Source organism: Neolamprologus brichardi, chromosome 11 (genome assembly GCF_056152115.1).
Source record: "Neolamprologus brichardi isolate AB-2024 chromosome 11, ASM5615211v1, whole genome shotgun sequence".
Taxonomy (NCBI): Eukaryota; Metazoa; Chordata; class Actinopteri; order Cichliformes; family Cichlidae; genus Neolamprologus; species Neolamprologus brichardi.
Window position 1 is genome coordinate 29,784,949 of NC_142114.1, and position 23,104 is coordinate 29,808,052.

Genomic DNA, 23,104 nt, shown 5'->3' on the forward strand with positions numbered 1-23,104 from the left:
GTCTCTGATGACAGATGGTTTGGGTTTTGTGGGCTGCAGTATGGGACCGTCTTTGGTCAACTTTCCTCCGAGTGGATTTTGTTGTTGTTGCTGTTGTTGTTTTTAACTGTAAACATAAAATCAGATCTTTTTTCCTCATACAGGCGTTATTTATTAGCTTTACATCAAGCATTTGTTTTATTGCTACATGTTAATTCTGTACAATTTCCCTTTTACAAAAAGTCAGGGATAACTGTTTTGACCTGTGAAGTGAAAAGAACAGTTGTAGGTCTGTTATGCTACTATGACGTCTCTTTACAACAGTCAATATCAAACAAAGTATTTTACAGATGTGTGAAAAAAATTCATAACTGAATAACCGTTAATATAGTATATTATGAGTTTATTTATAAAACTCCTGGAAGCATACAATACCAGGGTTAATATACCCTCATGTTTGTCCGTGGTTTGTTTTTTTTGGGTTTTTTTTTTTTGGTTTTGAGACGGAACGTAACAAAGACAACTTAATAATGCCTTTAAAATTTGAATGATAGCGTCATTTCGCCTTCTTTCAACAGAGTTCAGCTCGATGGCAGGTGAGACGGAGCGTGCTTTGGTGCACTTGGGTTCCTCTCCTGTTTTTGTTTTCTGTTCAGTTGACATCGTGCTCAGTAGTACGAGCTCAGGTGGGAGTGAGTGGCAGGATGTCTGGTCATGGCTGACCCAGGATAGATGGGGCTGTTGGGTGAGTTCCAGTATGGTGACGGTGGGCCGAAAAAGTTCCCAGGGGAGACGGGCATGGGTGCAGGATGGCCACCCATGAAGTTCATTTTGGGCTGGTGGCTGTGGTACGTCTGGACATAAGACATCTCATTCTGGTACTTGACAATCCCACCATCTCCTGAGTGGTTCTGGTGTGCCTGCGAGATGCCTTGGAAGTCAAATTTGTAGGCGTAGCGCTTGCCGTGCACCTTAGTCATGATGTTCTTGTCGTAGTAGTAGCGCAGGGCGCGGCTCAGCTTGTCGTAGTTCATGTTTGGCTTGCTCTTGCGCTCACCCCAGCGTTTGGCCACTTCGTCCGGGTCGGTCATCTTGAACTCGCCGTTGGTACCCTCCCAGGTAATGATGCTGGCATTGTTGCTGTCAGACAGAAGCTCCAGAAGGAACTGCCACAGCTGGATCTGCCCTGAGCCTGGGAGCATAAACGCAGGAGAGTTAAGGCAGTTCTGATTTAACAGTGACTGCATGCTCACAACAAGAAAGGAAACTGTTTGTGCCTATATTTATTTATTTTCAAGGAATACAATCATCAGTCTTTAAAAATGTAAACAGGTCAGCTTTAAAATTAGCATTTAAATTTGTGTAAAGTTTATTTTTCCAATTTCTAAATGAGTTCTCTCAAGTCTTGACATGAAAAAAGTCAAGTAAAACACTTTTAGTTTCCAGGATAAGTGAGTGAATAAATACAGAGTTAGGGTAACTTGGCTACTTCAGCCTAATCATGGATCCATTTGCTCTTGGATAGCTCGTCAGGTTTTCTGAGTGTAACGAGTTCCATACAAAAGTCAGAATATGCTTTATTTGTTTTCCGAGCAAATGTGACCTTTTCACTGTGTGGCTTGGTTGAAGTGATAGACATCAGGGCAGAAACCTACCCACAGGCCTGTGAGTGCTGGGGTCAGGGAGCTTGTATGCACTTTGTTTGCCTGTTCGGTTCTTGGATGAGTTGAGGGCTTGGCCTTCTGTGAGGAAACAGCAGGGCAAACAGTCATTTTGGTGAGAGGGAAGCCGGATTTTGTCATAGCGTGATGACACAACAGCTGTTGCTTGGTGTTTACTCCACTTTGGAAAGTAAGTGCATGTGTGCCAGCCCTTCCTTGCTTGCCTTTTCTCATGATGCCAAAGCAGACAGTGTAAAGGCCTCATTTGTATCGTCCTTGTCTATTTATCTTGATGATGGTTCAGATTCTTACCTGGGTTGGCTAGCCGACTGCTAATGGGTCCTAATGTCTGATATGGGTCTGTAAAGAAGAAAAGGAATGTTACTTTTACACACTGTCACTTTAATATTAATGCTCCAAGATTTAAATGCCCTGAAATGAGTTAAAACACATTTCCTTGCACACATAATTCAAGCTGAGATTGAAGAAACGCTCGACCAATCAGAGCTTTGAATGTTGTCTTTTGAGGAGGTTAGTTCAAATGTTCTAACGTGAGCACAATGAAACCTGCCAAACTAATATAATGCCTAAGAGATGTGTGATCAGTTCACCACTTTACCCACAACAATATCTGATCGTCTCCAACTGTTAAATGATTGCAGTCAGATTTGTGTTTCAGCAGTTTCTTTGGTGATCCTGTGACCTTTCAGGCCACAAGCTTTGTGTTTGTCTTCACAATGTGACTGGATTTCTGTGACTTAACAAAGTTTAGGTTTGTGCATCAGTTTAAAACTAACAGCATTGTCCCATATTGTGCTTGTGGTGAGTTGGCTAAGAAGGAAATAATTGTTAGATGAAGCTCGTTGACTCGATAGACTGAAAACAAACATTTAAAAAGGCACCGATGTCATTTGCATATCGTTTTGTGCGACTTTCCCATACTTCCTACAGTGAGGGGTGCAATGAGTTATAGAGCCAAAGAAGAAGAAAATGTTAGCAGTAAACCAGGATCTGCCTAAACATGTGGTCTTCGTACCTTGCCCAATCCTTGGAGCAGGCTCTGTAACACGTGTACTGTGCTGGTGCTCCATTGAAGAACCTAAAAAATAATAAAACTTGTGTATAATGTGTGAAATTGTTTGATTTTTCTGCTGCGTTAAAGCCAGAGAAAATGCAAAACCCATTGGGTGTTCTTGCATGAAAAGTTCATCATTATTATCGGTTTCATATCGTCTTTTTTTCATACCTTTAGGCACTGTAGTCATGGTGTTTGTCGGCCAGCTGTTCCTGCGGCTGATCTCATCAAAACTGTTCTCTGTATGAACACAAACACAATGAGGATGAGACCAGACACTGACGAGCAGTAAAATCTTTGAAGTGGACATTAAGACGAGTGAGCTATAGTAGGAAGGAAGTTTAGTAAACCGAGACCACAATGATAAGGCTTTGGAGGTCTTGAGATGACCCGTAGTTTCTTGGGAGAGCATTCTTTTGTTCAGACCACCCTTGTTGCCACAAGATTGTGAATTTTGTCCCAGGAGCCGAAGCCATACCCCCTCATTTCCTTTGTCGGTGCAGCTGTTTCCTGTTTGAAACTGGCTGTTGAGTTTGGACTCGTCGGTTTTGGGGCCAATGTTGTGCCAAGGAGCCTTTCAGACTGGGCACTGGGCAACATGGTTCTGAAACTCGGCACATCATTTTTAAATTCTTAAATGTTCAAGTAGTTCAGGCCTCTGTTAAACCCTGAGCTCATGAGCTTTGATTTCATTCAGGGTTTTGTTTTGTTTTTTTGGTAATATGGCACCAATTCACAACAATGGTTCTCTCAAGCAAGGTTATTGTAGTTAACTAAAACTAAACTCTAAAACTAGATGTAAAAACCCCCCAAAATATTTTACTGAACAAAAAAATAGACTTGGAAAATACAACTGAAACAATTTGGTGAACTTGGAAAACTAACGAATGAAACAAAAATATAGAGGACGTTTTATTACTTAGTACTTTAGTCAAATTTAATCATAGTTTGTCAGACGAGGCTTTGATGTGTTTGAGACTTGGATGTCTACAAAATGTAAGTCAACTGTTTTTATTGTAAGACCTGTGCTGACCCTGACATATGCCCTCCACACAATAATAATAACAACTCAAACTAAAATGAGCAAACCTCCTCCTCAAGCTAGACTTAAGTCTGTTCAGTTCATTTCAGTTTTATTTATATAGTCCCAAATCACAACAACAGTCAGCTCAAGGCTTTGTAGTCAAATGAAATGGAAATTGATGAAACAACACAAAACTATAATAACTCTGAACTCAAGGCGAGAACCCCAATAATCAGATGATCGTAGGCGACACAAGTCAAAGGAAGAGGCCCCCACCAGAACCCGGCCCCCACTGAGAGGGCCTGTGGGTGATGGAAATGAAAAAATGGAAAAAACCACCAGTTGCATCAAGCAACCTGAAACACAGACTATGACTAATAGCAAACTGTGGCAAACATGAACTACTGCACAGTTGTGCAGTGACTACTACAAGTTGAATGTCCAGTAACTGAGTGTAGATGCTAATGTGTCCTGATCCACCTCAAACAGAAACACTTTATCAATGCTGAGACACATCAGTACTTATTACAAGCTACTCCCTCCTACACAAGCTGTACAGGAAGCCATCTCTGTTTCACCTCAGGGTCACTCATCAGTTATTAATCATTTGTTGCCACATGAGCCAAGGTGTAGAAAAAATGTGGGGGTCATTACTGTCACCGTAAGGTGTGAAACATCTCTAAGACATTGCCCCACCATCATGTAATCCAGGGGTGGGGAACTTCAGGCCTCAAGGGCCGGTGTCCTGCAGGTTTTAGACATCGCCCTGAGTCAACACACCTGAATCAAATGATTAGTTCATTACCAGGCCTCTGGAGAACTTCAAGACATGTTGAGGAGGAAATTTAACCATTTAAATCAGCTGTGTTGGATCAAGGACACATCTGAAAGATATATTTTTAATTTAACTCTTGGTTCTGTATGATGTCAGACATCTCTACCTGTGAATACAAAGCCCCACCCAGCTCAGATACTCTGTTTATGAGGGGCAGCCAATCATAAGAAGCTGTCTTAAAGGAGAAACTGCTACAATGTCTTCTTTCAGATGGAGGATTAAGGGGGCGCATATAGATTATTTTGAATAGTGATCATACTAAGCTACTTGAATATAGTACAGCAATTAAAATATGAAACAAAAAAAGCCCAACGGGTTCATTTTGAATCCTCCAATTAAAATCATACCGCAGTATCTGCTATGAATGCTTAAAGTGCATAATAGTGCTCATGCTCAACAGTTACAGAGTACACCAAGTGCAGTTTACTGGTAGAAAGCCTAGTTTGAACTACTGTATTTTTTTTAATTATAAATCTTTTAGGTAAGTAGTTTGGTAGCAAACCAGTAAACCAAGACAGTTATGCTGTGTGTATTATTAGAAAATGTGACCTCAGAGTTCAGGACATGATCTAAATAAGAGTCTGCAGTGAGGTTTAGAGGAAAGATTGCTGTTCACATAAACCTGAAACAAGATAAGGTTGGAAATCCTGACGTCTCACAATGGTTTCATTTACTGTAGCTGTGTGTGTGTGTGTGATCAGCAACCTTTAAACACAGCTACTAGAAAAATGCAGTGCAGGAGAAAGGAACGTATTGTTTTCCTCTGAAATGTAAGACTAAACACATAAAAATACCGTAAAATCAAATGATTTTGACTTGCCCATAATTTACTTTAACTACAATACTCGAGTAAACATCCACCACTGCATTTTAATTAAAAACCGGTTTGTTTTTATCATTTCAGTATCAGTTTTGATGATTGTGATGGTTTTGCTGCAGAAGGTGCAGTGACTGGTGAAATTCTAACAGCCAAGCGTTTTATACATGTCAGTCCTGCACAGTTGTTACCGTGACCTCATTTTGAAGAATGACCACAATATTATGAACTGTTCTATTTTTCAGAACCCTAACATCCTGCATTAAATGGAAATGTATTTTTATAGAAACGATGCATAAAATAAAAATGCACCTCCCTTCAGATTTGGTTTTAATGTCCCACTTGGTAAATAACTGTCCCAGTAAACCAAAACCTCAAATTAGAATTTGTTTATTAACTTAACACAAGTCAGCTAATCAGCTTCATCTGGACGATGAAGGTATAACTGAGTTTAATTACAGTTCACCCCAAAATGAACCTTGCATGACCCCAAGAAATGTCGTCCTTTCCTTGTACGTAATGCAATTAATTCACAATAACTTTGTGGTGCTGAAAGCGGCAAAAACAAAAAATACATCTGAGAACCTAAGCAGCCGTGTGTCTTACCAGAAACCGTGACCAGGTTACTGAAAACCTCCACAAACCTTGTTGTGAGTGGTTTCATGTAGGAACTATTTGTTTCTATCAAACTACACCCGCTAACTGTATCGCAGTGCAGAAGGAAGTGCGTATCTGACACTAGGCCTCGTGCTCGTGACGGAAGGTAAATATTACCAACACTGCCTCTTTGAACTGAACTGTGAAGTTAGCTAGCTGCGCACTACTTTTGGGTGATGGGTGCAGACAGTCGAAAGCAAAATGAATACATTAAAATATATAAATATTTATATTCAATTCTGAGGTGAATTGCACCTTTTAATATATGTGAAATCAGAGGATAACTGAACAACTTTGATGTTAGTGTTGCTAATTATGATTTTTCACTAAGCAACAACATAAAATCCCTCATGTTAGGTATTAAAACATTTAGGACCTCATCACACAAAGAAGCTGATTAGGAGAATGTGTTGTCCTGAAAATGGGTGAAATGTGTCAGAGGTTGATCTCACCTGTTTTCACCTGTCTGGGCGGCTGTTGTTGTGGTGGTGTGTTGTTGGTGGGAGTTGTTGGGTAGGAGAACGTTGGACTACCTGGGAAAAAAAGATTCAAGAATGAAATAAAATTCAATGTTATATTCTTTTAAACATGCACAGCAGAGTAGAAAGAGTAGTGTCTGTCCTGTGTGTCAGAAGAATAACATTATAACTGTGGGGTGGGGGTCCTTTGTTTTTCCTGTTGCTTCAACAGACTCGACTTTTTGGTCCAGCCAGTTGAAAAGAATGGACTGTGAATGCCTCGTGAACCGGTATGATAACTTGAAGGTGAAAACTCAGGTTTTATTTTAAAAAAAATGAGGATCTATCAAAGACTGAGGTGCCAATTCACCAGAACAATTCTGGAAGGATCTGAGAGGACCATTTCCTGTGATACTGAAAGAAATACTTTTACAAACCCTGCATCGTTTTCTGCAGTAAATTAATCACCACGGCTGTTTTTGTTTCACTACTTTTTAATCTTTTTTAAATCTGCTTTCGAACATTTAAAACCGCAAACCTTTTCCTGCAACTTTCACTTTGATTTTTGTTAATTCAAAATGTCTGCTCGAGGCTACCAAGCACCCACGTTGTTTTCCTCACAGCCCACCCTCAGTGCAAAACTGGATGCTGCTGTTCATTTGTCCACCTCTCGTCGAACCAGCTCAGACACGATGACTGCAGTGATTTGCACTCGTCAAACTGCTGCTGCTTCAGTCACAAACACTTGGTAAATTATGTAATGTAGTACGGATCCAAACTCATGGTGACGTACGTGTGTTACGCGAAACACAGGAAACCTGCTTTTGCAAAGAGGAACAGTGGTCACAGCGCTCAGTGAAGACCACAAATTTGGTTAACAGAACAACAAACGAGAGCCTGAAGTGACATCATGTTCCTCAAAACAAAAAACATCATGAACTCTTTATTTGCCCCCAATGAATCTGCGTTACTCTTAACTGCACTGATACCAGGGTGGAGTTTATTTATCAGTAAATCCAATTCTGAGATAACAAACCTCAGGAAAAATATTTTAAAAAATCCAAATGCACACTTTCAAAAATGGTTTTTGCTGCAATTCTTTTCAGAGTGTTTAATTTCAGAAGATCTTCATTACACGGAAGATCACAGAGTGAGACTGAAGCGAGACTAAAGCAGCTGCGTCGGGGAACTGTTAGATCCTCGTGTTCGATACATTTCTGCCACTTGAAAACCTTTGAAATCTGCGAGACATGTGAACAATGTTACCAGCTGCAGAGCAAGATCTCACACGTGAAGCCAGCCTTACTCTGCCGGAGGTAATTGAGGTGCGAGAGCAGGATGTCTGCATTGTAGGCCGACGTGAGCCGCATCATGTCGTCTTTGGTCATCTTGCACAGGGCTTTCCCATCAAGCGCTTGGAAAAGCATGACATCCACCTGCTCCAGGACGTACTCCTTGATGGCCCAGTCCAGCCACTGGCGCACGTGGTCCTGCGTCCACACCTCGGGATCTGGAATTGAAGAGAGGCGCTTAGTCATTTATTACACTTTCACTCATGTTTGGCATTTTTTTGAAGAGTTGAACATCCTTTGTGAGGCTGTTCTGCTTTTTGTGTATCAGAAACTTTCAAACAGGAAATTGTAGAAGCTACTTCCTGGGGAATTACCATAAATTACTCTGATTAATCTGGTCACTGATTTCCTGTGAAAATACTTCCAGGAGTGGCTAGCTCAAGCAGTAACTTCAGCTTTGATGTGAAGACTTTCACACGAGTTTAAAACCTGGATTTTGTTTACCTCAGCACTGCAGCCTGGATGTGAAGATTATTAAGATTTTAATTTTTACAAAATTGTAGTTTTACCTTTATGATGTCAGGAAAATTACGTTTTCCAGAATGTCAGGAAGGAATCTTTAAATACCAGCAGTGCTCGCCTGTAATCCTTCACACCATCACATTGGGGGGATGAAAGAGTCAACAGTGTAAAGAGCACTCAGCTAAATACGACGTGTTTGTTTTGGAGGTCATGAAAGTGCTGATTAACACCGGATACTTCTTAGTGATTCTGATAGTGATTGTAAAATAGGTGGTAGGGTGGGAATAACCACACTGTCAAAACAGATAACACACCCCTAACCAGAGAACACGTTTAAATGGGTCCTGCTTATATTTATAGTCATAAGTTCATCCAGTGGAGCCATTCAGAGGGTATCTGGTGATCTCTAAAGGGCTGTGAAGTCAACTGAAATTTGAGGCTGGGATTGTTTTTCTTTTTTCTTTTAATAAATCAATAGTCATCTTAAAATTTATGACAACACTTCTGTTATATTTACATGCATAATTAGGAAAATTACATTTAAAATAAGCTGTTCTTTGGTTTCCACGTGTTTTCTCTTTTTGTTTTTTTCTTCTGTTCAACTGCTTCTCCATCTGCTCTCTTGATTTCCCCGAAGGGCTCAATATTCAGGAAGTAAATAATGACCATAATACTGAGCTGAAAACAGCTTTTTAGAAATATTACAGTGGCTTTGACAAAGCCGTCTATATTTATGTTCATTAAGCATATTTCATGTACTTGGGAGTGTTTTACATTTTTGACATGCATTAGTGTTGTAGTGCCGGTTGGTGGGACTGAAAATGGCCCATCGGCTGTGTGTCACAGGAATTCTGAGCTGATTTAAAGTTAAATTATTATGAAGCGCTGAAAGGCTTTGAAACTTCTAATAATGAAAAAAGATTTTAATATTCGATTTGCACACAAACTGGGAATAAATGACAAAAACATTGGTTGTATATAATTTGTATTATTTCTTTATCTTGTCATGATTGTAAATTGTTTAAGCTGTACATTACTTTGTTTTTTGTAGTCAACGTTTTGGTGCTTTTATTTTGAAAGTCGGGTTCGCTTACAAGTTGCGCTAGTTTCCTCTTTGGGTAGAAAGAAGAAAAACACCTGTAAGCGCGCAGAAATGATGGTTTTTATTGAAAGACATGTTAAGTGGACTTTAACTACACACGGTTAAACGGTTAAAGGAAACCTCAGAAGAACGGCGGCTAATTCCCTTTTTGCAGCCAACGAGGTATTTATTTATTTATCGTGTTTGTTGTAGTGTTTTTACTGCTGTGTTTTATTTTGTTAATGCTGTATAGTTTTCACGGTGGCTTTGGAGAGAAGTCTTCAAATAAACCAGTGACAGAAAACCACTTTGCCTGAGCTTCGAGGGAATTATATTGGTATTGATGGTCCCGGTCTGCTATTGGTCAAATTATTATTGTAAAGGTGAAACATTGGTGTGAGTCCAATATTTCATAATCTACATACAATACATGTTAAAAAAAAACAAACAAACAAACCATTTTTGAGTAAACTCTGATTACACGTTTGTTCAGACATAGAATTGTTTTTTTTTAATCTCACCCCTTTGCCATATGTCATTAGTCAATATTTAATCAGCTTCCTTACTGATATAATCTGCAGAAATAATAACGAACATATTTCTGATATATATATACACCACATGATGAAATTTCCTAAACTCTACTTATTGTTTTTTTACTCATTCTAGCCTTAAAAGTATGTTTTTTTTAATCGTGTTGTAGTAATATGCATCTCACGGAGATAGACTTCATCTTGAATATTTATTTTTGCACATTTGGATTTTCATTGTCTTTTTTTGTTATAGTTTGAGGGATCCAATACACATCCCAGATAGCAATGAGACATTGAACAGATGTTGATTTTCCATCTGAACCATCAGAATCGTCTTGTTCATTTATATAATGCTGAATATTGTACTCTTTAATTGTATCCTGTGTGCTAAGAGCCTAACATGTTTTTAAGCTCCAGTCAGTGGCAGCTTCAGCTTGGCTTGGTGTTGATCTGTTAAAATATACCTGGTCCGATTCAGGAAGCTCATTTCCAGCAGCAAACAATGACTGTATGCTGTGAACTGGCTGTGATATCGGACGGCAGCTTCAGCTCTGAGCGGACGTTATCCTGCCCTTTAGCTCCTGATTGTTCTGATCAACACGTGTTGCTGTGATGCAACATCCGTGTATTATAAGGCAGAATAACTCTGTGATGGTGACTCACGGATGATTTTTACATTAATTTTAAAATCACCTGCCAGTTGAAACGTGCACCGAAACATGCTGTCTGTTTAACGAATCTCAGGGGATGACAAAATCAGGGAAGCTGTGACAGAGGAAGACTGTAGATGACTGGACCAGTGATTCATAGCAGCGATAAAAGGGACAGCAAACTGAACTACTCAGCTAGAAATGACACATCGGCGTGTTTAATCCAGTTTGTGCATGGGCGATTTTTTTCCTCTGCAAACAGAGAGATCGGTGCATTTTTCACATCGCTCAGCTGAAACAAACTTGCATCGACACCACGACTTATAAAAACGATACATTGAATTAGTCGCAGCGACACATCCTTCCTGTTTTGTCATGTTCACATTCGTCTGATGAGTATCAGCCTCGTGTGTATTAAATATTAGGGCTGGTGTTGTTCTGTTCTCTCAGAAGATCAACAAATGTGAAAAGCAGCCGATGACATCAGTCTCATTCATTTCAGATTTTTTTAATACCTTTCAAATGTGTAATTTTTAAAGATAGTCAACTTTAAAATGTTGAAAATCTTTTTTTTTTGTTTTTTTTTTGTTTATGTTGCAAAATGTATGTTTATGTTGTGGTGTGTTGTCTAGATTGTCATTGTTTTATTTATGTTTAAAGTGTTTAAAATGTGTACTTTTTAAAGATAGATACTGTAGTTTCTGTAGAAGAATGTGAAGTAAACATTTGTTTATTTATTGTTGGAGCTTTTTATTCATTATTTTTATTATTTGTTAAATTTGTTAAAGTTTGTTGTTGGTTTACTTATATTTTCCGTTATAAGTTTTATTTGTAGGTCAATACTTGTTTCATTTTTTGCTTTGTTTTGTTGTTTATCTTGTTAAGTCAGCCAGGAAGAACAGTAGGGCCTGGTATAGGACCAGCATGCACTGGGGTGGGCCTATGGTTTTTTTACCAGAGCAGGAGAAGCAGCAGGAAGCAACAAAAATGGATCTTTGTTTATTTCTTGCCAAACTTGATAAATAAATCATAAAAAGCAACTTTCAAGTTCTGGATGTTGGACTTCTTTTGCCTGCTTACAGTTTGGTTGGACAAACATTTATTATTAGCTTTATAGTGATATAGATTTACTAAAAGGTATGAAAGCTGCTGAAATATGCCTGCATGTTCTTGCTGATTAATATACCATAAAAATCATGTTGTACACAGTTTCTTGCTATAAAAGCAGCATATCAAATAGGAGCTTTGCAGTCTAATACTACCAGCTGTTTGAGTTACATTACACTATTATAATAATCTTCATGTGATCTGATGTATATTACAGTGAAATCTGTGTATTACATACCTGCTTTGTTGCAATTCTGCATTAAAATAAAAAGTAAAATAAAGTAAGAGTACAATAAATGAACTACTATGGCAGAAGTGCTCGGTTAATTATTTAAAGCATTCCTTGAGATAAATTCCTGTGATGTATTAATGTGCACACATATTTATGTGATTTCTTAGGTTTGCTGTGAGTTTAAAAAATAATTCATTTCAAAGAATATTTAAATACTGTGTTTTCAGACGTAGCTGCTGGTTATTGATTTATTTTCATTACAGTCCTGAAAAAGGAAGCGAGCTGATTAAAACTGAAAATGTTGAAGCCTGCTCATCAGATCTGTTCTTGCTTGTTCTCTCTTTTATTAATATCACAGTCCTGAGTGTTAATTTTGCACTTTAGACTTCACACTTTTTTTCAAAGCCTGATGTCACCTTGTACCACAACTGCTAGAAACCTGCTATTGTTTATCTGTTGTGCTCCGGGGCTCTTGGGGCTCTTTTAAGAGACGAATAATTACACGCACATGCCCGTCTCTGATTCAGTTACTGATGTTGCACAAGCCCAGGCTGTGCCGGCTGTTGGGAAACAGTCTCGTGATGGGGACAGTGATGCATCATGGCGGCTGAGCGCCAGCTCGTGTGAGGGGCTCAGCTCACCTGCTGGCACGATGACCCTCTTCTCCTCAGTGGCACTGCTGGGCGGGGTGGTGGCCTGGGGGCTGACGCGGGGCTCCGTGTACGAGGAGGCCTGGTACTGCATCGTGGCCCCTTCATTGCTCATGTGTCTGGAACGCTTGGTGACGCTGCAATCCACTGGGGACTCGCGACTACGACAAAAGGAAAAGAGAGGCTTTAGTCAGCATCTGAGGAGCAATTTCAGTCTTCTAAATGTCTCGGAAATATATCAATTACTCTCCACAGTCAAATTATGAAGAGAGAAAAATCTGTGACAATAGACTGGATGCAGTTTCAGCCAGCTACATTTCCTCAGAGTTTTCGCTAGTCTGTATATGACAGCAGGTAAATTTAGTCAAACTGTTTCTCTGCAACAATTTCCACTGAAACGACCTGTCAGGAGTAGGTGGCGTGCATCACTAATTTAACCCAGTTTTCACCACATAGACAGTTTTTGCATAAAAATAGAAGTTGTTAGAAAATACTTGCACTCTGCAGCGCTGATCTAGAATTAAAAGCCTTAAATAACGGTACAGAAATGGTATGAGCAGAGTGTACTACACTTAAATATAGAAAGCAGATGTAAATGTGTCAAGGTTAAAAATCTAATTTGTATTGTGAATGTAACTTGTTGAAGTCATTTTTCATGTTATTCTTGTTTGATTTATTCTGTTTAAAAGCTTCAGAGTTGAAGGAGCTTCCAGAATATTTCACCGACTTGGGATTTGACTTCAAATTCAAAGTCCAGCTGAAATTTTGCTGATCATAGAATCCCAGTAAACACAACACAGGCACTTGTATCTGGTAGTTTTGGTAGGAGCAAAACTTTTGAGCTTTACCTGAAGTGTTTTGCACGTTCTATATTTATAGAGTTCTTTTATTGAAGCGGTAATATTTACCGTCACATTAGATGGTCAAAGTTGTGAAAACACGAGAAAGGTGGGTTGCTAAACTGGCAACCATCTCCATATCAGCACTGTTAACCTGCCTGTTGAGAATGACTCACTACGTCAGGCTTCATGCTGTCTGAAACAATCAGTTTTGGTGAGCTACCTCGCCATTCATGGGACTGCACTGTGATTGGGTGCCTATCACAAACACAAGGTAAGAACAGAGACGTGGCTTCTGTGCTTAAAGCCTGAGCTTGTGTGCCTTAATAATGATTTCTGACATCATACTGAGCCAAAGAAATCTGTAAAACTGAGCATTTAGAGTAGTCTGAGCTTTCAGTGCAAAGGGATTACTTGTGCTGCAATAAGTTAACTTTTTAAAAAAGTCCATTTGAATTAAAGGATTTCTATTAAAAATGGACATTAATCCCTGTTAATTAGATTTAACATGCAACAAATAGGAAAAGAAAGACTTAAAAAATACACTGACTTTACTAAATGAAAAAAGCTGTTCAAACCTTGTTAGGATATCTTGTTAGATCTACATGGAGCCATGTGCACATGTGAAAAAACGCTTTAAAAAAAGGTTCTAATTTTTCTTTTTTCAGTCTAAGTATCAAAAGTAGAAGCACTTATTCATTCAAATGTCAGCTGTGATGGATGTCACATTTGACATTAATAGAAAGGCAACAGTCTAATAGTGTTTATGTCTCACAGTGGGAGGTGGATGCTGATAAACAGCCTGCGTTTGAGTAGTTTAGCGGTTTCTAACTGAAGAAGCGGAGACAGAAGAACAAACAAACAGTGAGGTGCTCACAACATTGATATCTCAGAAGCCAAAAGTTTTGGAAAGTATATGCTTAATGTTTTTTTTGGTGTATCGTGTTTTATTACGTAGCTGCGGAGTGTAAACGCAGTGCAGTATAAAGTGAGCAGCATATTCAGGTGGACCACAATAATGCAGGAAATTAAAATATTGAACACAGGGACCCAAATTTTCCATCACAGCCAGCCCACGCTTTGTAGCGATGGTGAGGGAAAATGAACAAAGCCGTGACCACAATCAGAGGCGGGAATCTGGGAAGTGAACGATAAACAAATATTTTTAGCATGTGGAAAACCCGACATACCAACATGGACTGGAGTCAGATAATACGGGAACCCGCGCTCTCCTGTGGCCTCGGCGTGCCGTGACTCACCTGGTGCCATTGACGTGTTCTCTCTTCCCAGCATTTGGTGCTCCTGGCCCCACCCACTCCGGCTCAGTGGGCTCGGGGCTCTGCTTGTTCGTCTGGCTGAACCCGCCGGGCGACGTCATCTCAGTCTTCATGTGCATGGCCGGGGCTGCGGTGTAGGTTGGCTCGAATATGGGCTGATCCTCACTCACCACGGACAGCGCTTCCTGTTCAACAGAACCGCGGGTCAGTGTCTGCCGGGTCACAACCTGTGGAAACTGCTTTTTCAAAACACTTATTTTTATCCAGCGAAACGAGCAGCAGCGGTGATTGTAGCAGTAACACTGAAGCTTTAATGCTAAAATGTTTTCTGCTTGTATGAAACCAGATTGAATTAATCACATCCAGGATTTGGAATCAGGAAATAATATCGCGTATTTCAAGTATATTAATTCCTGCTGCCATAAAGTGTTAAATCTGTGTCACAAATATAGAGTTTAAGAAGAAGGTTAAATGGTCTTCACTGAATACGAATTAATTTAATTGTTTATTAAATGTTACTCAAACAGCAGGAAGTAATGAATTTGTTGGCGACTATTTTCGCCGGTGGATTAATGCACGTTAGTGAGCAACAGGATGATGTGTGACTGAGTCAAAACAAACTAGTCCCCCAGTCAAGAGTTCTTAATAGTTTTTGGACAACAATGGCAGAGAGGAAACATATATATCAGATCAGATACCTGCTGCGAGGAAACACATTTCTATTTTTGGAAACTTGCTCAACAAAGGGAAAAATGGCTTCCAACAGAAGTTCTATGGTTGAGAATCAGCAAACATCAAAAAGCAGCAAATTAATGCCGTATGTCAGTTAATATGGGCTGAATACGTTTCGTTTTAATATTTAATTTTATTTATTGTGGATGAAACGTGTAATCAGTTTGTTTTTGTTCACTTTTATTCAAACTTAGTTCAATTCAGCCTCTTTGGCTTTCGAAACGACTGCATTACACAATGTTAGAGTTGCAGTCAGTGGCTACACAGATAAACTGCTTCTGAATGTGTTTGAGACATTTACCATTATATTTGGTTCAATCCATTTAGTAAAATAAACGATCTAATTTTATTTTTTTAAATAAATTAAATGCTTCTAAACCCAGTTTGGGAGTCCTGGGTATTATTGTAGATTTGTTACCGATACTTCACTTAAAATAGTTGCTAACATGGGATTTGGTCTTTATATAATTAAAAGATGTGCAAAATTCTGACCCAAAAAACCAAAACCAAAATTATAAGTTTTTAGGATCAGATAAAGAAATGCTAAGTGGCACAAAATAGAGTCCGCGTTGAAACATAACTGTCTGGTTGGAAGGTTGAATTCAGTCAGATGAGCTATTTTTGATGAACTGTGCAGGAATGGAAGTAATTACACAAGAAACCAGGAAAACTGTCAACTTTAAAATGCTGAAAATCTTTTTTTATGTTGCAAAATGTATGTTTATGTTGTGGTTTGTTGTCCAAATTGTCATTGTTTATTTATGTTTAAAAGTGTTTAATTTGTTAATTTTGATAACACTGCAAACATAAATGCTGTTTGGGAAAAGAGGTAAAAATAAAGATTATTTTCCTTTGATTTTGTAAAAGCAAAATAATCCCTGATTTTGTTTTCATGTATTTCTTGAAGGCCTCAAGACGAGAACTTGAGTGACAAATTTCAAGAAAAAGTCTTTTTAGAAAGCCCTAAAAAAAAAAAGGTAATCATGTCGATATAATGGGCCATATTTTTGAAAACAGAAGCACATGAAAATCTGTCAATCACAAACATATTGCAGTTTTCCTGAACTTCAACTGTCTGGCTGAAGAGGCCAGATTTGGGCCCTGGGCTGAGTTTGAAGGATCCAACTCTTCTCTGCACGATAAAGAATTCCCCTGTGACTGTTTCAAACTTTAAATGCATGTTTAACGTAAAAAGCTACAGGAGGTTATGAAACCACTACAATGAGGAGCGAAATGAAAAATGAACCGTGAAAGCAGCCAGGAGGCTGCCTAATCATAAAGAACATCAGTAACCTTAACCACAGTTTTATTTTGTCGTTAGGATCGGGGTTGCAGGGAGGGGGAGGGGTGTTAGCTCAAGGTGGAGTCTAATTGAGATTTAAGTCCGTCTTCCTGTGCTCAGCGCCCAAAATGTGGCCTCAAAACCGCTCGAAGATGGCACTTTCATCCCACGTACTCAGGAGGCCAGAGACCGGACCTGTTGTTCTGTCTGCTGCTCAAATTAAGTGCGTGCATGTGTGATGCGACCACGGCCATCTAAGTGGGTGCAAGTGCATGTTTGTTTAGAGGAGCTGAGCATTGTCTTTGGGCCTTGTACGTCAGTGCCGTGCTTTTTCAGTGGCCTACAGGAAACCAGGCCGCCATGTGCACAGGAACCTTTTGGCACAGGCCAAGGGAGAGGAAATGGTGGAGGAGGGGGTGCATGGTGTAAAAATGTGGGTCATTTTAAAGCTGGAAAACAACCCTTAAAGGCCTGTGGTCAGGAGAGGAGAGGGTGGACGGAAAGAAGAGTATGAGCCTTGATTGAAGTGCCGCCATCACATTGTTTTTCATTTGTGCGTGTGTGTGTTGTTTTGTTTGTTTGTTTTTTTTAGCTCAATTGTTGCCTGAGCACTGTGAACCACATCTTAATGCATGGCACACAATTCTGCATTTCCTTCATGCTGCAGACAAACTCCTACAGAAGTCAGCTACTGCTTCTGCTGCGTGGAGCGTTTGCTGCTGTGTAATGGATACGCCCTTTTTCTAGAAGAAGGTTACGTTTTCATTTCACTCCAACCCACGATTACACAAAAAAGTTGCACAAGATTTTAAAGACACAATTGTTACGAAAAATACTGAACACTGCACTACTGTCAAAATCATAGACTGTATGTAAAAGATGGATGTAAGCACCTACTGGTTTGTGGACTCCTTGCTTTGTTGAAGCCTCAAATTTAGGTTTCAAAATGTGAGTCGTTGGAAACATTTGAGCCAAAAGTGGCCATATTTGGATGACTGATCGCAGTGTTACATACAAACACAGACACCTGCTGACTAGTGTTAATGTACCCAAATACAATGCTAATACTCACCTCCTCTAAACTAATTAACTAATGAGGTGAGAAGCTGCACTATAGGACCATCCAGACTTCTTGGATGGTCCTATATTACAAATGGCTACAAAGCAGGTATCAGTATATCAGATAACGGATTTAGAAAATTCTTCAGAAAGCGCGAACACCAAATATACAATTGCCGGGTCTATTTCTCTGACTCATATTACTGGAGATGAAGCCAGTGACTACAGTCACCAACAAAGTAGGATGCCCTCATAATGCCACGTGATAAAAAGAACCCCCTCCGCCAAGTATAGTCACTGTGAACGCACAAATAAGCTTCAGGGGTGGGTTTTTTCTTTCTACTGTAAACATGTTTATTTGTGCTGTAAAGTTGGAGATTTTAACTTGGGACTCTCAGCTTCAGGCTGCTGTTTGATCCAAATTCATGCAGATTCTTACTTCAGATGAATATCTGTCGTTTAAAAAAACTGCCTACAATACCCATAATGCAACATGAACGCTGACACTTTTGTAAACCACCATCTAATATTGTTTTTATTTCGAGTTTGCAGGTTTTTTTGGTCACGCTTAATGTAGCCGAACCAAAAGCTTCTTCACACTTTGTTTACAGGAATACTTCTGCATATGAAAGACCGGCAACACAGTCTGACGCATGTAATGCTGTAAATGTAGGGCTGTGTGTGTGTGTGTGTGTTGTATGTTTGAGAAGTGGTTAGCAGGACTGCATGTTGTGCTTTGTTCTCCATCTCTTTGCTTTCTTTTACTTCTGTTGTCCTCTTGTTGTCAGTTTGTCTTCTCACACTCCGGGGCCCTTCACTCTGTGCAGAAGTGAAACAGTCAACTGAAGGCGGGATAAAACTCGCTGCTGACAGCAAATTCTCACGAGAATGCGTGATAGTAGGCAGTTGTGAGCCGTAGCTGAAGATTGTATCTTTTTTTTGTTGCTTTGTTTAGTTTTTTAATTTTATTTAGAGCTCAAAATTCAAGCTGACATTATCGTCACTTGCAGTTTCTCATCCAAACGTTTGCTCTTCGGCACAGTGAATTCAGTGAAGAGCTCACGCACACTCCCGCTCTTTCTTTATCTGTTTCTTTCTGCTCTTTCCCTCTCTCTTCATCTCCTCTGCTCACTGATACAAATATACCAAACTGCGGCCTGACCGCCGATGCCACAACTGACTTCCTGTTGAGAGCGTTTCAGGCTGTTGCTCAGTGACACAAAACTGCTTTTAAAAACATGACCTTCTTGAAACTGAGGCCGCCTTGTGCCTCGATGTCCTAAAATTTACGCCGCTGCTGCTCACTTTGATAGCACGCACTTTCCACTTTGAGTGAGCGCACGAACACGAAGTCCTGCATGGAAACTTTTGACATGGCTGTCAGCAGCTTTGCAGGTTGCATCAGTGCAGTCTTGCCCAAGCCAGCAACTAAAAGCGTGCTCACAGGAGGCCTGTCGAGATGTGGATCTTTATTCATCTTTGTATAAATGACATTTTAGATTCATAGTTTGTCCACATTTAACCATGAATCCAAATGCCTTATATTCCAAGACTCACTTTAATAACTCTACCTCCAAAAGTCATTTTTCAGTAGCACACGAGCAGGGCCATTACAGCAGAGCCTGAATCAGATAACGTTAGGTAGTAGTCCGTTATGAATCACACACGAAGGGTGTCGGTGTTCAAAGACTCTTAGTTTTTACTGCCAAGAGCTTTTCATTTAAAGGAAATTTCCCCTTAAATATATCCTGCTGCATGTACTATTTTACATGTATTTGTACTGCTAAAGTTCACCTGTAACCAGGGCTGCAACCAAAAACTACCATTCAGGTATCCCACAATCTAATGAATATGTCCTGGTTAATAATTTGATCTATAAACAAACAAACAAAAATTGTAGAAATTCCTGTGTAAGCCTTAAAAGACTACAAACAGGTAACAAATGAAAGGAAACCAACATAAAAGGTCTTAGTGAGCCAGACTAACCTAAATGAAATGATTCTGCAAGTCTGAAGCATTTAGTGGAAGGATGAAACACCGGTTTTATAATTATTTCTGTATTTGTTGTGTGGCAATATTAGGGAAGACTGCGGTCTAACAAAACTGTTAAGGTGGGCTGAGATTTGGTTACTCTGAAACAATTATGATTCACATCATTTTCATTCTCTTCAAACATTCACCCTCACCCCCTGGATAAGCAGTGTTATCCTTAATCAGGAGAAAAATATTTCATAAACAACTTTATATAGATTTACAGTCGCCCTTTACCACTGAGGGGATCATTTGACCCAAAACATGCTTGCAACACAGCATAACAAAATCACCACATCCCCTAACCATAGAGGTAGAAGGTCATTGGTTCTACTTTTTAAAGGGGAGGGAAAACTGTCAGTTCCCCAGTTTGGAATCTAGGTGCACTAAAAACAAAAAGTAGCCCTTTTAGATTAATTTACTGTTGTTCATTTAATTTGTAGTTTCCAGCAGGTTGCCAAATGGTTAGCAAGACAACTAGAGAATATTTGTGTAACAATTTTTTTTTAAAGATATGTCTTTTATCTGGCTCACTGTATAAATGTTCCATATCTCCACCTCTACGCGATATTTAATAAAACAATACACTGTATGAAGGGGTTAAAGGCCAAAAAGGTTGGTAAGCCACTAACCCTAAGCTGGAACAAAGGATGTGGTTAACAACTTGCAAGAAGCAGTTACATGATTAAAATCTGTTTTATATTTAGTCGTTTATGACGCCCCTCGAGGCTTATCTTGGGCTGAAGAAGCGGATTGGGTGATATATGTTGATGCCTGCATTATCTTGCCTTCAGTAAAATGTGCTGCGTGCAGCCTGACAAATAACCTGGATTGATATTTTAATAAATAATAGTGCAGCGCAAACAGGACTTCCACATATCCATCTCAAACGCTGGTGTTTTAATGAGAAACTTTGTATTTTGGTGATTTCTGAGTTCCTCTTCTCCCCCTCAGTGTTTTTATTTATAGAGACTAAAAGTCTTAAAGCTTAACTGAGCTCCTGCTTACATAAGAGTCTGATTTCGGGTTATTTAAGTTTAATTTAAATAATAATAATTAAAAAAAAACACCTACATTTGTGTTTAAGTGCAGCTCACGCATGAGTGCATGCTGCAGTAAAAGACCAGAGATCACGTTGTGCAAAGGCACAGCCCTTTGTCCTCGCCATGTCTGAAGCAACAAGTGGCAGAAAGGAGAAGTAAAAGTTGAGCTGATTTTGCAAAGGCTCGAGCAGCTGCGCTTTGTGCTGCACAAACAACGGTGCGGTTTTCACAGCTCGGATCCTGACAGCACGCAGGCCTCTGCAGGCCGCAAACTCGGGGCCAGGCCTCTCTGCTCCAGCTCCCTGTCAGCGAGGGAGCGGGCAGCGCAGCTACGACAACGCAACGCCTCACTTTGTCCACTTTGTTTCTGTCTTTCAGAGCCTTTGTTGCCTTTTTGGCTTTTTTTTTCTGGTCCAGGGAGCGGAAAGTCTGAGGTTTGAGACAGGAAGCCTGCTGCGTTCAGATAACGACACCTGACAAGTGCTCCCGTTTGCTGCTATAAATTATTCTTAAAATAACCTCAAACACAATCGACAGCTACAGAGTACAAGAGAATAAGCATCTGGATAATTATATAAAAATAACAAAGAATCCCAAAGAGTCTCCCGACAATTAAACTACAAACTAAAAAGAATTAAAAAAAAACCTCGTTATAAAGGGTGTTAATAATAATTTACGGTTTACTTTCAGTATGGCTTCATTTTTTTTGTACTAGCCCTTTAATTGCTGTCCTTTTCATAACGAGAAACCACGTATCTCGGTCATGTTTAGCGCCTAAAAACAGCTGCACATACAAATGCATGTTAGAAACAACCCGAGAAATCAGCGAATAATGACTTCCTGCATCCGAGGAACGCTTTTTCTTGCAAAAAAAGGTTTTTGCAGCCGTCATGAAATTTTAAAGGAATTCGTTATAGTAATTAATTTTGAACTAATTAAAAAAGTCAATATTAAAATAGCGTCGAAATTAAGAATTGTGATCGTGCATACTGCAAAATATTACAGTACAGAATTATATACATGCATATAAAGGCCCAGTGTTACATACAGGCGCACATTTAATAGAAACCGAGCGTGAATTGGGTCACTTGAGTGCATAATCTGATTAAAATAATTGCATTTTCCCCTCGTTGCGCAACAGTCGGCGCTAATTTCGGTAAAAAGTAAGTTTTCTCTCTGACACAGAGGCCTTTATTTCAGCTTCTCTTAGAAGATAAGACATCGAAACAATTAACGGTCCTCAGGAGACGATAAACAGCTGTAGCTGTAATAGTGTGGAATGTGAAATACCAGTCATCTGATGGAAATGGATCCTCCTGCTCCAATTCGATCCATGACGCCTTCGAGGACACCTGCCTTACGCGCACCGAGAAAGTCCAGCATCCCCTTCATTTACTTCATCTTCGTTAAAGAAACAAAAGCGTTTATGAAAGCGATCGGTGGTCAGTAATTTGTCTGTCCGTGCCTTATGCTTGTCGTTATTTGTGGGTCCGTGAATAATGCAGGAAGAGCTCGACGAAATTACGAAAAAAGTCGAAAGGCGTGCGTTTGGAAATCCTCTTTTACGCGTATAACCGGCCACCAATTAGTGTTTTTATCTGAGTGTAAAGATGTAGTGGTTAGTTGTGTTATTATAGAGCCGACATACAACCACGAACGGGAAGGAAGAGGAAATTTTGTACAAGAAGGAAAGAGTGGGGAGCTCGCATCACCGCCTTGACTCTCTCACTCAGCAGACTCACGGTGTGGGTGGCCGCCTGTCATCTTCAACACGGGCGTTAAAAAAACGGCGCAAACACCTACCTTTATCGAACAGTCCATTGCAGCAGCAGCCTCGCGGTCTTTGTCATTTAGTCGTTTTGTGATTGTTTCAGCTAATTTAGCTCCTAACCTCACTTCAAATCGTGCACGGCTGCATTGGCTCTATGGCGCAAACCATTGCAGTTACAATTTTTGCTCACAGACCATAAACCGGATGGCAAGTTTTTTTCTCCCCCTCTCTCTCTCTCTCTCACCCGCTCTCTCTCTCTCTCTCTCTCTCTCTTTCACACTCTAAATTGGGAAGTGAAGTCACTCTCAACACTGAAAGCAGTAAAGTCACTTCTCATGAAACCAACACGTCCTGCTTAGAAGGAAAAACAAAAAAGCTTTATTAGATTCATAAGAAGTCAAAGCATCAACACACCGTCTGAAGCGCGCGAGTCTTAGCATCACCTCGGCAGAGCTGAGATGTGACTGAATACATATACATATATATATATATATGTA

The 23,104-nt window shown here is 39.7% G+C and overlaps 1 protein-coding gene across 4 annotated transcripts; it reads right to left on the reverse strand.

The window, feature by feature from the left end:
• Positions 1-147: 147 nt before the first annotated feature.
• On the reverse strand, positions 148-22,793 carry fli1rs (Fli-1 proto-oncogene, ETS transcription factor-related sequence). 4 transcript variants are annotated; one of them, XM_087848524.1, is made up of 10 exons: positions 22,640-22,793; positions 14,672-14,874; positions 12,565-12,734; positions 7,813-8,016; positions 6,501-6,581; positions 2,887-2,955; positions 2,677-2,739; positions 1,953-2,000; positions 1,635-1,721; positions 148-1,171 (listed from the first exon to the last, which is right to left on the reverse strand). In XM_087848524.1, the coding sequence occupies exons 1-10, from the start codon at positions 22,655-22,657 to the stop codon at positions 648-650; spliced, it is 1,467 nt and encodes a 488-aa protein (XP_087704650.1). In that variant the 5' UTR covers positions 22,658-22,793; the 3' UTR covers positions 148-647. The 4 variants fall into 4 exon arrangements, with proteins under 4 accessions (XP_087704650.1, XP_087704649.1, XP_006801881.1 ...); XM_087848523.1 differs by having other exon boundaries at positions 7,795-8,016; XM_006801818.3 differs by lacking the exon at positions 22,640-22,793 and adding an exon at positions 22,127-22,489.
• Positions 22,794-23,104: the final 311 nt, after the last annotated feature.

Bases quoted from the DNA above. Each gene is read 5' to 3' on its own strand.
- fli1rs (XM_087848523.1), bottom strand. The intron at 12,735-14,671 runs GTGAGTCACGGC...CTTTTGTCGTAG, and splicing joins GAACACGTCAATGGCACCAG to TCGCGAGTCCCCAGTGGATT. The intron at 8,017-12,564 runs GTGAGCTGAGCC...CTTCAATTCCAG, and splicing joins GAGGGTCATCGTGCCAGCAG to ATCCCGAGGTGTGGACGCAG.